The sequence below is a fragment of the Sinohyriopsis cumingii genome, chromosome 12 (genome assembly GCF_028554795.1).
Source record: "Sinohyriopsis cumingii isolate HCF-2022 chromosome 12, ASM2855479v2, whole genome shotgun sequence".
Lineage (NCBI taxonomy): Eukaryota > Metazoa > Mollusca > Bivalvia > Unionida > Unionidae > Sinohyriopsis > Sinohyriopsis cumingii.
The window spans coordinates 56,154,362-56,170,875 of record NC_142972.1 but is presented as its reverse complement, the minus strand read 5'-3'; the positions used below and the strand labels follow the sequence as shown (position 1 = coordinate 56,170,875).

Below are 16,514 nucleotides of genomic sequence, written 5' to 3'. Positions count from 1 at the left end.
TTACATTCAGATACTCCTAATAAATTTCCTCGTCGTTTTTCACATTCGTAACTGATTACACCTGCCGCTAAATCTTTCTGCTTTACATAGACATATCCATTGTGCATAATTTTTGCTTTCCACGTATACTCTGAACTTTATCCATGGTAAAAATATTTCTGGTGATATATCTTTTTAAGAACGTGTATATATATATATATATATATATATATATATATATATATATATATATATATATATACACACACACACACACATATATATATATATATATATATATATATATATATATATATATATATATATATATATATATATATATATATATATATATATTTTTTTTTTTTTTTTTTTTCTTTTTCTGGAGCATACATATAAAAATAATTTTTGCTTAAAGTATATTGAATAAGGTGAAGCCAATTCCCTTATCAGATTGTATTTGTGTACACGTAATTAGAAACCATTTCTGCTCGAAGTATATTCAGTGAGGTGAAGCCAACACACATGTATAGATGGACCACAGATTAAACTGCTAAAATCATTTTTATTGTTGTGAAGACAATACTCTAATCAGATTGTGTTTGTGTACACTTAATTAGAAACCATTTCTGCTCAAATTTTATTCAGTGAGCTGAAGACAAAGCAATAGTATAGATTGGGCACGGGTTATCAGATTGTGTTTGTGTACACTTTTAATTCGTCGGATTTGCTTTAGTTCTATTTTGTATCTGTATGTCTAAATGATGCTAATGGCAGTGGGTAATATGCGGGGGGGGGGGGGTAATTTATAGGGGTAATGGCAGGGGGGTAGTTGCAGGGGGGTAATTGACAGGGGGGGGTAATGTCCTGCTCCCATTTTGGATGACACTCTCTTCCACAAAGAAAGAAACATAGCTGAATCTACTGCCTCGATTTAATAACAATATCGCTAATCAAGCTACTGACTCGATTTAAATCTTACCAAATACGCTAAATACTGAAGAGAAGATATATTTCTTCAGCAGATGGATTATCTTGCAAATTTGTATGGACATTATGCTGCATTGACATGTCATATATATATATATATATATATATATATATATATATATATATATATATATATATATATATATATATATATATATATATCTTAAGCGCTTATTCTTGGCTTCATAGTGTCATAGTAGGTTGCTTGTAGGGCCTTTTTACTTGTTCCATAGGGTAATACATGTGTAGTGCTAATAATTTGGATTGCAGACACATATAGTTGTTTTGTTCTATTGTACCTCCTCAATATACAAAACATATTCTTCGTCAATACAGAAGTGATGCTGCCTACACAACCCGTAGAACGTCCTCTATCAAGGAACATAAAAGGAACTACTGAAATAGCAGCACCATTCTTATAAGAATGATTTCGCTGTAGATTGCATTTGCATGTCTTACAAGTACCAACTTGTTTGGATGGAACAAAGCTGAAATACATTATATAACATCGAATTGAACCATAGTTACAGTAGCGATATTGTTTTCTTGTATTTTACGTTATTGTCAGGAATGTTAAACAAAATATGCTATTAATACCAATAGTAAATAAATGTCCTTCAAAAGCAATTTACCCAGAGTTTTTTTGATCGTCCGTATCTATCCATTGCATCAAAATTCAAATGCTTTTGGTTGCTCCCATGTTTATATCAGTATATGACGTGTTTAAAGGTTTGTATGCTTACACAGTACAAACCCATTCTTGGATCCTTTCAGATAAAAAAAATCATACTCAATATGTATTGTTCTCTACTGATTGGTCTGATATTTCTGCCTTCATTTCGCATATATTTTATCCGAATTGGTAAAGACCTCATTTGCAAACCATTTTGTAGAAACTACATCACTACGTTCGATAGCAGTGCTCTGCAAAAATGAGCTTTATGATATTTTGGCATCGCAATCATATATGAAACTTATATTTGCAATTGGATTTCTTTTACTACATTTCTTTTTGTGCATTTCTACTTTCTAACAGACTTTTAAGTACTCTTTGATTTTTCTTTAATAATAATTACATGCAGTCTAACTTTGACAAATTTTATTATGTGGCTGAATGCTTAGAAAATAAACAAATACAAAGAACTGGGAGTTTATACTCGTTTTTAAAAGAATACTTAAATCTGCACAATTTCTAACAAATATTTCCTTGATTCTTTAACATTTATCTGACACGTTGTTCAAATATGTCTCTCCTTTTCCGAATGTATATATTTTTATATTTCTTGTAATAGATTCTGTTTAAATTTACACATATATTTTGAAATCGGGTTCCTCCTATGATGCATAAAGGTCCATCACTGCTTCAACGTAAAATCTAATGTAGTAATGGCGTTGAATTTAAATCTGAATTCATGGGTAATTAAATATTCCATGACCTCGTTTTCATATTAGGGTTTACATATTTATATTGTGCCTATTTGCAAATGGTATAAAGCAATTAGACAAACAGTGGTGAAATGATGTTTCTTCAGACCGGCATATGCAAATATAATCTTATTTATCTTGGCACGAATATGGCTGGCTTTTGTTTATTAATTAAAGGAAATGTGGACTATCCTTCGATGGATATGATCAACGTAACTATAGAGCAGGAAGATACGGTTGATGGGGATATAAATCATTCACTCACACCAAGGCCTAGCAGTCGCAGGAATGGTAAGTTATTTTACTCCTCATCCATAATTCATGGTTTCCAATTTTTGTCAAAAATATATCTTAATATTTGCGCTACGTACCACACTTTCTTCTTTACCTAATGTGCGATACAAACCTAGTGAATGCTATGAAAATCAAAGATAATGGAGACACAAAAAGGAATGTAATATTGCACACAGTTTTTATGATGGTAGTGGAGGAACCTTAGCTTATTTTCGGGACAATTTCGTTTTATAAGTGGCGTGTATGGTTTCTTACTTTAAAGTTAAATATTAACTTCCTATTATTAATAAGCATGTTAAGTAGTGAATTATTTCCATTTTAGGGCATCTTTATATTCTCTCTCATCAACGTAAATTTGTCAGTAATTGTGGATGTCAAAACATTACAATCTAGCAACTTTAGAACCTATTTATATTATAAAGTTCTAATTGTATAGTCATAATAATGTATTCTTTCAATTTTGATGAAAAGTAAGAAAAGAACAGTAATCAATCAGGCTTTGGTGTTACGCAAACATTTTAAACATTCATAAAGATGCATACATTTCAAAATAATAATAAGAATTAACAGACCAGTAAGAACGAAATTTGAAATTTAAAACTGAAGAGAAAATATAGGATATAAATATCACAATTACCAATATCATTGTATAACATAATTATGGATTTAAGACGAGTTTGTGGAAACGGGCAATCAATAGTGCCTGGATCTTGAGACTTTTAAATTATCATAGTACGAAAGGGTCAAGAGGTTGTATTCTTTAACTAATTGTATATATTTCATATGGTTTGAATCAATCTGCCATAATAAACCACGACAAGTAGCGTCCAATGCTGTAAATAAGTTTTAGATAGATTGCGTCATAAAATAAGTCATGAAAAGTTAATCAACTGCTACTAGAACCAGCAATGTGGGTATTTAGTTTTAGTTTTCAAAAATTTGCCAAAATTAGACAGTGTCCGAATGATTAACATCCGGTTTAGAAATAAAGCACAAAGTAAACCTAAACGTGTAATTGTATACTCTAGGTTACCAGTCTGTAATGTCAGTGACCACTATGGCTTAAATAGATAAACACTATGGTAACTATGGTGTGAATACACCCGCACATGTATTGTCATGGACTGTGTAAAAATATTTTTGAAATCCTTTTGACTTTGTCATTTTCCGGTGAAGGTTTCGAAATTAAAAATTACATAAATCAATTGCTTCTTTAAGGGACGTTAACGAAATATTTGTACCTATTTATTAAAAGTAATTAGAATGTATAGTTTCTGCTGTGTTCGTTAGAAATCATATGGTCGAAATACATGATGTAATGAACTACGAACGCTCATCAACCTTAATCCTATGACTTTGAATTTTGATTAATTTTGGAGCCATTCTTCCCTGTACACCATACACGAAACTGTCATCATCATACTAAATTTGCATGGAAATGTGTTTAGCCTCAATAACCAATTCATCGGTTTTGACGGCAAACAATATAGTTTCAGATATTAAAGATAACGGACCCGATTTATATCCTTATCTGGTGAATACAGTTATGATTTTGATACGTGTTTCTTAAAGTCCTAATATAAAGCACACACTAAAAAAGGTAGATAATTATTGCATTTGCCATAAATGTTTATGTGACACTCTATAACAACTCAGATATTGAGCCAAAATACAATTAATATGTGATAAATCCCTGATCTGCATGTATTATATATCGTGCTGTGGGCACCGGCATGTAGTTTATTATTCTTTAATCTGCTGTAGAACATTGGGTTTGTAAAAATTGTCCTTGCATAAAGAACTTTACAATGTAAACAAAATGATTTGTTTCTGATGTCAAAGATGGTTCTATTGTTAGATAATAGAAGTAACTTTCTAGAAATAGAAACCACTTTTCAGAAACTTATTGTAAGTACAATTAAACACAAGTAAATTACTGAACTTTGACAGAGGGCATCCTGTTATCAGTACTTATAAATGTATGCAAGTAAACTTAGTCTCCCAAAACACAAAGTCGCCGTTATTAAAACAACACAACTTTAAAATAATCAACAAACCTTGATTAGATCTTATGTAAAGCGCGTTGGAAGTAAAACATTTTAGAAGAAAATAATTGATACCTCATTATAATTATGCAAGGAAGCTATGTATAGTTGGAAATTATCAATTTCATATGCTATAAAACAGAAACCATCTGGAGACATTTTGATTTCTAATACCAACGAAGGAAGCGGGTATCAATATTTATACTTCTCATCGAGCATGTCTTTTTCATATTACAACATGAATTTCTTTGTCTTTAACAGATTTAAAGGAAAGTCTCATCGAAGAAAATACAAGACTTCGGAAACTTGTGTTATGCGCTGTTTGTAAAGTAACCAAAAAAGACATTTGTTTGTTACCGTGCACGCATCTCTGTCTTTGTTCGAATTGCGCTGACAAAACACTTATCTGCCCTATCTGCAACAAGAATATCAGTTGCAAAATTAAAACACATATAATCTGAAAACGATCTTAGAATTTGTCATTGTTTAATAGTTGAATTGGTGCGTCAGATATATTTAGTTAAGTACTTACAAACGGGGCCTTTAGTTACATTTGCTTGAGGGGACAAAAGCAAAGATTGTGCAGTTGATTAATTGATTTTTAATGGTAAATCAATACATGTATGATACTTTTAAGATCACACAATTTGGGATAATGTATCCTCTCCAGAGATACGCCGCGGCGGTTGATCCAGGTTCAGATGTAGGATGGACACATTCAGCCTTGAGATGAGAAAATATAAATAAGTTTTAGAAAGAAAACAAAACATCCATGCGCCTCCCTATTAGATATTATGTAGAACGAATATCAGACATTGCAATATATTTCAATTTAGTGACATTTATCGTTACTGGCGATAAGTTCCAAATGACGTTCTTCAAGTTCATAAAAATCAAAACTGTAATTTGTTTGCTAAATTTTGAGTCAATGGCGTGTGATGTCGTATAGGAGTCGGACTGTAGATCTCAAACTCAGTCATATTATTGAATTCCCAATTTCGCTATGCAACCATTTATCCCATTACAAGAGTATTTTAAACTACATTTGGATATGCAAATAATAATTTCAGGTTTGATTTGACCAGTGGTTTGGCCAGTACATTTGTTTCATCTCATACAGAATGTAGGTTAAAACATTTATAAGAGCTATCTGTGTATCAGCACGAATACACAACTTGGGCATGAAACAGGATCCAGCTAGGAAACTTCATATGCTTCAAAGACTTTGAAGAGTTACTTGGATATTTTGATACAACATAAGTTGTGTCGTCATAGGTATGCACACATTTGAAAGCATATGGTTCTACAAAAGAATATTATTTCGTATCACTATTACAGCCACATATTTCGTATCAATACTACATCCTCATATTTCGTATCAATACTACATCTTCATATTTCGTATCATTACAATATTTTTTTATTTCGTATCACTACTACATCCTCATATTACGTATCACTATTACATCCTCATATTACGTATCACTATTACATCCTCATATTACGTATCACTATTACATCCTCATATTACGTATCACTACTACATCCTCATATTACGTATCACTATTACATCCTCATATTACGTATCACTATTACATCCTCATATTACGTATCACTATTACATCCTCATATTACGTATCACTACTACATCCTCATATTACGTATCACTACTACATCCTCATATTACGTATCACTACTGCATCCTCATATTTAGCCATATAATAAATATAAAAGGAAAGGGGTCAACTTGCTTTATTGAAGTAGCAGTGTTGGCAGTAGTTGATGTTCTTATTTATTAATATTAATATTAAGATTGTTGTTATTATTATTATTATTATTATTATTATTATTATTATTATTGTTGTTATTATTATTATTATTATTATTACAAGAGCAACAGCGGATTAATAAAGCAAAGCGTTAGAAGCAGTACGTTTAGAAATTAAGATAGGATAGCAACGATTATCGTTGCCTTTTAGCCATGGGTACGTTAACCAATGGTTTGCCATAAGTCTTTTATAGTAGCAAATACGTGTACTCAGAATGCTTTCTCGTTTTGTTTTAGACACATTTTTAATATCTTGACTGATTTTACAGACAGATGACATCCATTCGTACATGTATCTAGCTACAAACTTATTTCTGCAACCCTCGCGCCGCCACTGCAAATACAAATATGGCACATTCTTATTATTATTCTCCAACTAGTATGTTCGTGTCTTCCTTGATTATTCATTCGAAGCTTTTGTGATAGCTGAACATGACATATTATAAATCTGAACGTATCATTTTATATAGTCCAAATAAGCCCATGAAATTATTCTGCAGTATTCTCTTTACTGATTGGCTGCGATCGTGGGAAAAACGTTTAAACCATCCTTCTGGAATTTTTCGTTTTCATTGAACATTTTGGCCGCAATTTTTTTTTTAATCTACTAGCAAAAGGGAATTGGGAAAATATGGTCTCGTCTGTTTTTCAATATTGCAAATGTACCCCTACAGGGGTTTGTTATATCTTGTATAACCTGGGGCGTATTAACCATTAAGCAGACTACGCACGTGCTTAGGGCACCAGGGCTAAAGGGGGCACCACAAAGCTGAGAAATGGGTGAAAGGATAAAAAACGTATGAAGATTTGTAAAAAAATTGATAAAACTAGTGCAAATTGATCATAATGTTCTGTTTCTTGATCATGGTGCACCCTAGCGTTATCTTCCCAGGTGTACGTGGAAAGGAGGGGGCACCAATATCTGTCAGTGCTTAGGGCACCAGTGAGCCTTAATCCGCCCCTGTGTATAACATATCATAACATGAAAAATGGCAAACACCCCAAGACAAGAATAATAACAATAAGTAAAACTGCCGGTATTGCTTAGATGATAACGAGAGTTGGAGTGGGGATGGATGGACGGTATATATGTAGCATGGAATCCACCCTATATGCAAGCTTTGGTTTAAACATGAACTTACTGAAGTAAATAAACTCACATTTGTTCACAGAAGAATGTAGACATAAACCGGTCTCTGCAATTGACAGAACTTTGTCCAACCACAGCATATGTACGCGGTAATTATGTGATGCAAGTCCGACTCAGAGATTTGTTTACGTCTTCTGTATGTGATAAAAAGAATCACAAATGGGTAATGTTTTAATATTACATTTATGAGACAATGCTAACAAAAGATGAACATTATTCAGCTCGTTTCATAAATTCAAAAGTAAATCGTTACCCATTTAAGATCCTCTATGTATGAAACCAGTGTACGCTTCTATACTTTAAACTAATTTCCTACGTTGGTCAACATTAATCATTTGTTTGCAATATCTGCCCTTCCCAACAACCATGACCCCTTAGATTCCAATTGGAAATATATTTTTCTAAATGTTATGGGTCATCCTAGGTTAATCAACATATTTTCTTATTATTTTCTTAAAATAGAGATTATTTTAACCTGAGAAGGCTACGTGCATACGTGTGGTGTTAAACTACTACTACTAGTTTTATTTATTATGTTGATGTAGCAGATACACGTGAATATCATGATTCAAAGAAAGATATGAACTCCCTTTGTGGCTTGGGGTTTTAATTACCTGTATCAGCATGGATTACTTTGGCTGTATCTGTGCGTACAATGGACCTAATGTCCTCCTTGATAAAACTCAGTTCAATTAAACCACCTTTACGATATTAAATAGTTTTTGGCACGCCTCCATTTGTGTCTTTGTATTTGAACCAACTCCAGTCTCTGGGAATAAGATATCATACGTGTAGGTTTTCGTTGCTTGAGCATCGTTGCGAGCAAATGATATACTTTTTAAGATTGACGCACTTTCTCTACTAACTTAAGTATTAGTTGGTCTTGAATCTTGGATTCCGTTCCAGAGGTAAGCAAAACAAAGGTACAAAATTTACATGAAAGCAAACATGAAATGTTATATAAAATTAAATCTAAAAAAATTAAATTAGATCAGATTTATAAAAAAAACAACAGTTTTGTGAAATTACTGAAGCAAACGATAAGGTTTGTGTTATTTTACAAAACACATATTTAAAGGATGCTTTTTGGGATATATTTTTATATGCAAAGCCTTATTTTATTTTCATAATCGTGGACACTGGATACGGCTAATAACATTGATAGAGTTCAACAATTGTAATGCACTTTTATTTGTAGCACTAAACAGTCATTAAATGTGGATAAAATTAACACAGGATGTTTGTGCTTTTGTTGTTGAGTTTAATTATAGTGGCGTGCGCACAATTGTGAATGTGCCTCTTTTTTCTGACAGCACCGCAGCCTGCTAGTTGTTCTTGGCGAAGGGAATGGTGCCACCGCCCCCAGGATTTATGGGTTCAAGGAACCCTGATAGTTTGGCCTCAATCTGTGGGTCCATAAAGGTCCCTTACACTTGAATGGTTGGCTGTCATTAGTGGGAAGGAGAGCTTGGTGGCTTCACATCGCTGGTTTCTTGTTGAATTTGCCTAGTTTTTCTTGTTTTTTGTTGTTTATTCCCCCAAAAGTGTTATAAAAAGTCGTGTTTTATATGTTGTTTATAGCGGTTGTTAGTAGAAATCATGTATGAAGAGAGATTTTCAAGAATATTATGGTATTACTAGTCGAGGTGTTTAGTGTGTGCCTCCTACGTTATGTTATTTATACGTTTTTAGATATTGTCTCTTTAAGTTATGTATTTATTAATGTTTTTAGAGAATGAATGTTATTTATAGTTTATTTAGCAAGAGAACGGAGTCCTAGCCGATTACTGCACGGTTCGTTAAGGACATCTAGGACCAGAGTCCTAGCTGATTATTCGGTTCGTTAAGGACATCTAGGACATCCGATTTTGCGGTTTCCTTAGTTTTTGATAGGTGCTTCGTAAGTGAATTATTTATTAATATTTTTATAAAATTGAATGATATGTTATGGGTTTTTATGTGGAGGCTAATAAATGTACTTAGCTAGTTACTGTGTATTTTGTTTTTGTGGGGATAGTAATTATATTTTGTTCCTAAGTCCTGCTGAGTCAATGAATTTTTTTATTTTTTTATTTGCTGATTGTGTATTTTTATTAGAGTCCATAAGTAACTCTGGGTATGTATGTGGTGATCCAGTCTCTTTTTGGTTTTTGATAAATATTTTCCTAGCGGGTTGATATTTCGGGCATATATTGAATACATGGTGTAGATCTTCCGTGGTGTGGCAGGTAAAGCAGTTAATATTTGCTGGTTTGGGTCCTATGAACCTTCCAAAACTGCTTGCTAGTTTAGTTTTTCCAGTGAATATCCTGTTTATGGTTTTCTGTTCTAAATATGTACCCTTATGTAGCTGTATGTTCCTATCTAGGGTTTTTTGGGTTTCATGGTGCTTTTTACCTTTTGTGGAGGAGTTAAAAAATCTTGCCTTTTTTTGGTCTATTTATGTTTGTGCGAAGCTTAGTGCTTCTGTAGAGCTACAGTTAAGCTTGATAGAGTTTTAATCTCCTAGTTTGGTTTGTGCAACTTTGTCTGCTGTTTCGTTGCCAGAGATTCCAATGTGCGACGGTATCCACATGAGCTCGACTAACTGATGTGCTGTGGTGTTATCGTCGATTAATTGGCATGCTCTGTCGAGGAATTGTTCCCTAGAGTGTATATTGCGATTTTGGATCGATTTGATAACGCTTAGGGAATCGCTTATAATGAATGCTTTAGGTATTTGGTTGTCTTTGATCCATTCTAGTGATTCAAGTATAGCCCAGAATTCAGTATTGTAAATGGAGCAGTAGTCAGATAATCTGGATCCAGTTTGTATATTGAATTCAGGGATGACTGTTGCTGCTGCTGTTCTTGGTGGGTTGTTTGTTTTTGATCCATTGGTATATCTTTTAACATAGTCCGAGTATTTTTGGTTGATTTCGTTTACCAGTACAGGTTTCAGTATGTTTTCTTGTCCTTCTTTATTGCCTAATTTGGTAACTTCAATGTTAATCCTTGGTGGTTTTTGTAACCATGATTTGTTCTGGTCTGTATTGTTTGTTACCTTTTTTCAGTATAGGTATTTTCTCTCTTAGTTAAAGCATTACATTGCCACTTTATGAGGTGGGTATGATTGTGGGTTTGAAGACAACTTTACACTTGTTTATAGCTATTTTGGTGGGATAGTTGTCTAGGTGGGTATCTAATCGAATGGAGTATCGGAGGAGCAGTTCTTGCCTACGTAATTTTAAGGGTAGTTCTCCTGTTAGTGTTTGTAGTTCTTCTAATGATGTTGAGGGGAGTGTTCATGTGCATAATATTAAGGCTTTTCTCTGGGTTGTGTCAAGTTTGTGTAGTACAGGCTGCTTAGCTGAATTATATGTTTGGCAACCGTAATCCAGTTTTGATCTAATTAGGGTTTTATATATCGTGAGGATGGTTTCCTGGTTGGATCCCCAGTCAGTCCCTGTGATGTTGCTGAGTAAATTCAGATCTTTTGTCACACTTCTGGGTGAGTTGTTCAATGTGCTGTTTCCATGTGAGGTGGATGTCAAAAAACATTCCTAGGAATTTTACTACTGTTACGTACTTGATTAATTGATTTTATATATAGAAGTTTGGATAGACTAGGTTGTTATTTCGTTTGGGAGTGAAATATGATTGCCACATTTGTTTCATGAGATATTTTGAAACCCCATTTGTCCGTCCATCTCCCTATGTTGTCTAGGCTCTGCTGGATTTCTTTAAATGCTGTTTTATTGGCAGGATTTCCATTCTTCCATATGCCACTATCATCTGCAAATTGTATCAAGTTTATTTTTGTGGAGGCTGTATTGAGGTCAAGGTCGTTTACTATTAGGCTAAATATGAGGGGACTTATTACACTTCCTTGCGGTGTTCCATTTTCAAGTGAAAATTCTTCCGAATGGATGTTGCCTGTTCTTGTGGTAATTTTCCGGCCTGTGAGGAAATCGCTAATCCAGTTGAACAAGCGTCCAGTTATTCCAAATTGTTTAATTTGGTCATTAGTCCATTGGTCCATACTAGGTTGACCGCTTTTTCTACGTCTAGAAAAACCACTATGAAGTTGCGATCGGTTTTCCAATGTGCGCTAAAAGCGAGTTTGATGTATGTTTCCAGTCTGAGAAGTTGGTCAGTGGTGGACCGTTTGTTCTGAAAGCCACATTGATTTATGGAGAGTAGATTATTGGTTTCTAGGTGGTGTTATAACCTATGTGTGATTATTGTCTCCATTATTTTGCAAATATTGTTTGTAAGGGAGATGGGTTGGTACGAATTTATGTTGTTAGGATCTTTACCTAGCTTGGGGATTTGCTATTACTGTTTCCATTTGGTGGGTAGTTGGCCTTTATCCCATATCCTATTAAAGACTTTGATTATGGCTATTGTTATGTTGATAGGTAGTTTTTTTTATAGATAATGTAACCTAACTGATCCTTACCAGGGGATGTTTCGTTTTTGGATCGTAGGGCTATCTCCCATTCATGTACTGTGATGTCGCTGTTTAGGTGAGATCATTTTGTTCCTTGATCTTGAAACATTTGAGGTTGGGTTTCCTCCATTAGTTTTTTGTGTTCTTGAAAGTTTCTGGTGTGGTTATTGTTGCTAATCATGTTCGAAAAATGCTTCGCTACGAGGTCTGTCTTGTCTTTATGTGTTATGGCATTTTATTTTTGGGGGCTGAGGTAGTTGCTTTCCCTTTTATGGCTTTGTCTTGTCGCATATGTGTTTTGAGTTAAATTTTAGACTCAGTTTAGAGCAAAAGGTTTGCCATAGAATAATTTTAGCAGTTTGTATAGTTTGGTTTTAGCTTTTTCTTTATTTTTATATTGCTGGAAGTATATAGAATTTTTGGTTCGTTTATATTTATTTAAGGCCCTTTTTTTGTCCTTATGTGCTATAGTGCACTGTTTAGTCCACCATGGTACAGGGTTTTTATTTTGGATATTAGTTGTCTTTGGGATGCATCGATTAGCTGCCTCTATAATTGTGTCTGTTATGTTATCATAATACATGTCAATATTTGGGCTTTCGAAGTTATCTGGGTTTATTCTAGCTAGTAATAATTGGAATTGGTCACAGTCTGCCTGTTGGTACCTCAATTTAGGTGGGGTTTCGTTTCGAATGTGTTGAGCTTTTGTTTGAATAACGAATGTGATGGGGAAATGGTCACTTCCTAACGTATCTTCTTGATCCACCCACCAATTTGTGATTTGAGCCAGCTTTGGGGTAGTGATGGTTAGGTCTATGGCTGAGAAAGTGCCATCCTCAGGGTTTAATCTAGTGTTCGACCCGTCATTTAAGATGACCAGAGTGTTCTCAGTTATCCATTTTTCAACCATTTTCCCTCTTTGATCTTTCTTTTTACCTCCCCATAATTCACTGTGTGGGTTGAATTCGTCACAGATAATTAGATTGTTGTTGCTGTTATTAGTGATTTCCCTTAGTGAGATTAGGTTGGTAGGGCAGAAGATACCCCATGGATGTATGCTAACAATATAAAGCGATAAGCAATTATAGCAAGCCAAGATAATTTACACAAAACGACGATCACTAATTGCTTACGTGTTTTCTTGGGAAGGTGGTGAAGAGAGAGAGAGAGAGAGAGAGAGAGAGAGAGAGAGGGAGAGAGAGAGAGAGGGAGAGAGAGAGAGATAGTCAGAATAGTTATCACCATATGCATTCAGCTTTCTGTTTCTAATTTAGTTGAATCTATATCGGTATTGCTGATATGTTGTATAAGAAAACAGACAATAAGGACAATGCATAAAAAGTGAACGCACACGCAAATCATAATACATAAGAGAAAGGTAAATACTATTATTTTAGGAAAATTGCACGCATGACGGAGGTGTCTTTGTAATAAGAATTTGGTGTTTTCATTACGCCGATCAATGAAGAAATTATGATTTTTGCTCAGGGTAGTACACAATAAAATTTGAATAAAGCGGATGATCCGCTAATTTCAGCTATCTAGAAGGCTTGAAACAACATAAAATAATTTTTATTATCTTTAATTCGCATCATCTGGTACTTCATTTATTCTGCCATATATGCTGTTTGTACTATATAATAATAAAAAGACAATAAATGTGTAGATATAATTTAAAAAGAATTAGTATAGTTCCCAAGATAGTAGTTGTTTGATAGACCACGAAAGAAGAAACTTGTGACAGCCAGGAAGTTCTTAATATAACACATACCGTAATAAAGTGGCCATTATTCAGCTGTTTTTAGTGAAATAATCAAATTGTCAAAATTATAAAATATAGAACTTCAAAGAAAATAGCATACTAATACGTCAGAGGAACATATCCAAACTATCAAGGCCAACACATAAAGAGAAAGGAAGCAAGAGATTTATGCGATCATTCCAATAGTATCAGCATAAATGGACAATTCGTTATTGAATGAAGTCTTACAACAACTTTAGCGTATTGCCTGACAAAACGATGTTGCATGTTCGAGTTGAAATATGTAAGTCTCGATCAATGACTTGATGACATCACAATGACACAACTTACGATACGTGCCGAGAAAGAAAGAGAGAGAGAGAGCAAGAATTTAATTGATATGCCTTACTCACCCTAAAAACATTAACAGTAAGAAAATAGTTATTTTGTATTATGACTTTACTTTTTATTGTCATTTGTTGTGGTGCGGACCTTATGCTGACGCATAAATATATTGTACTGTTTCATTCACTTTGTAGTCCCACACCTTTTGAGAGATAAACCTCATACACATGTAATTATTTCTCTAGTTTCAAGGTCAAAAGAATATGGCTGAACGCCAAACACAGATAAATAGCACACCATTCAATAAAAAGCAGTAAATGAGACGCATGATAATGCGTGGACAATGCATAGTGTTTTAAATGTACTTGAAAGCTGTGTTTGTGATGAGCAAATAATAATATAAGTCACTGCAAGGGTCAGATCGTAAGAATTTATCTTAACTTTGATCAAGCAAGAACAGCTTTTTGTAACACACAACGAAGGAACGGGATCATGATCGAATAAGATTAATTTAATGTTATCATTCATTGAATTAACAGTGGACGGTTTATAAGGTCCTAATACCTTGCCAGTAACAAGTGATATTATATTGGCCATCCGACCAGCGACTAGTGAACGATCCAGTGGGTTACGAGTGGATGACGTACTCGGTGACTGAACAAACCAGTTTGTTACAATTGAATGACGTTGTGCATGACGTTGTACGAATGTTAAGCTTTGGACAGTGTGTTACAGAAAAAAATTGACTGGTTATCAAGAAAATATATTTCTTGCATTTTTATCAGGATTTTATGATTGTGAATTTATTTTAATAATGAGTATCTTGTTTCTAATATGAACTAGAATTATAAGTTTGCAAAGCACATCTCCGTGTGCATTCCCCTTTTCGACCTACATCTGAATAACTTCGATAGATTCTTAAGGTGAGGACTGTCCAGGGGCCAAATGTGAGCTTAGCATGGTATTTTCATTTCCAGTAAGTATGTACATAGTTACTTGGTGGGTATGTCTTTAGTTTATGCTATGATCTAGGTTCTGAGTCCTTTCAAGATTAGGGTAGGATGAATTCCATTGTCAATGCCAGTTATAATAATAGGATTTTTAACAATCCTAGTATTTACATTCTGGTGTCTTTATATGCGAAATTAATGGGGATATGAATGATTTAAATGCTGTGATACTAGGGCTAGGAACGTACATATTTTACTATATCATTGTAGGTATATCAGATTCGGACATGAAAGATCATGACATCTTGGTGAGTGCTGAAAGTGCTGAAGAAAATTTATAAGGCTCATTAGTTTATATAATGATGCAAAAAGATATTTCACAACGTTCATCATCTTACGGTACAAAATAATCATTCCATATATTGAAGTAGTTCACACTGAGAGCAGATATTTCTTCACTGTTTATCCACAAAGGCAGTCAATCACAGGCTATATAATGGTATACTGTAAGTCCCATCCACAGTGTCAGGTGTAATTCACATACACTGTATATAGTGCAAATTACTTTTTGAATTTAAATCTTTAAATATCACACGATGTTACATGGCGCAAGATTATGTTGGATACTTTTAGGCGTTATAATTTAAAAGTAATTTTTAAAAACAATGCATATTAAAACAATATCTAGACATCAAATAGTAAATAAAACTAATAAAACCGTCCACCTGGCGCAACAGTCATCTGCAGCTTGATGCGCAATGCTAAGACTTTCGTAGTACTCGACCAATAGCAAACTGCCAACATCATTAAAACCCATCGCATCACAGATCATACAATTGCATTAAACTAAACGTTTCTGATGATGAAATTATTAAATATTTAAGTTTGTTTTACATCTTTACATAGATGTTACAGTTCGCCTCAAAGACAGTTCCAACAATCTCGAATCACTGATAAATAATTTTAGTAATTATTGCGATGGTTGGAAATTAAAAGCGAATATGAACGCAAGGAACTTACGAGTGTTCGGTAAATATTACATGAAAAAAGTCTGAGTTTGCATATAAAAGCATAATGTTAGGAGAGGCTAATGAATACAGTTATCTTGGAAATCTGAGTAAGACGGACGATTTTCCCAGGTTACAAAGCAATCAATATCAACAACCAAGAAAGCATTATTCTTGTTAACACCAATGATACAAGGAATTTTGACCTCCCTAGACATTGGCAGCAAACATTATTCGATACTACCATAGTACATATAAGTCATATATTTGGGGCCTTTCGAAAAATGTGAAATCTATGAGAGAATGTTAATAGATTTTTTAAGCTTTA

General features: G+C 33.8%; 1 protein-coding gene across 2 annotated transcripts in view; it reads left to right on the top strand.

The window, feature by feature from the left end:
- Positions 1 to 5,197, top strand: part of LOC149786504 (baculoviral IAP repeat-containing protein 7-B-like) — a 96,399-nt gene extending 91,202 nt beyond the window's left edge. For both annotated transcript variants that reach the window (XM_089978216.1, XM_089978215.1), the window contains 2 exons: positions 2,572 to 2,685; positions 4,995 to 5,197. In XM_089978216.1, the coding sequence (XP_089834342.1) occupies positions 2,572 to 2,685; positions 4,995 to 5,194 (314 nt within the window). In that variant the 3' untranslated portion in view covers positions 5,195 to 5,197. The remainder of the gene's footprint in view (positions 1 to 2,571; positions 2,686 to 4,994) is intronic.
- The last annotated feature ends 11,317 nt before the right edge of the window (positions 5,198 to 16,514 follow it).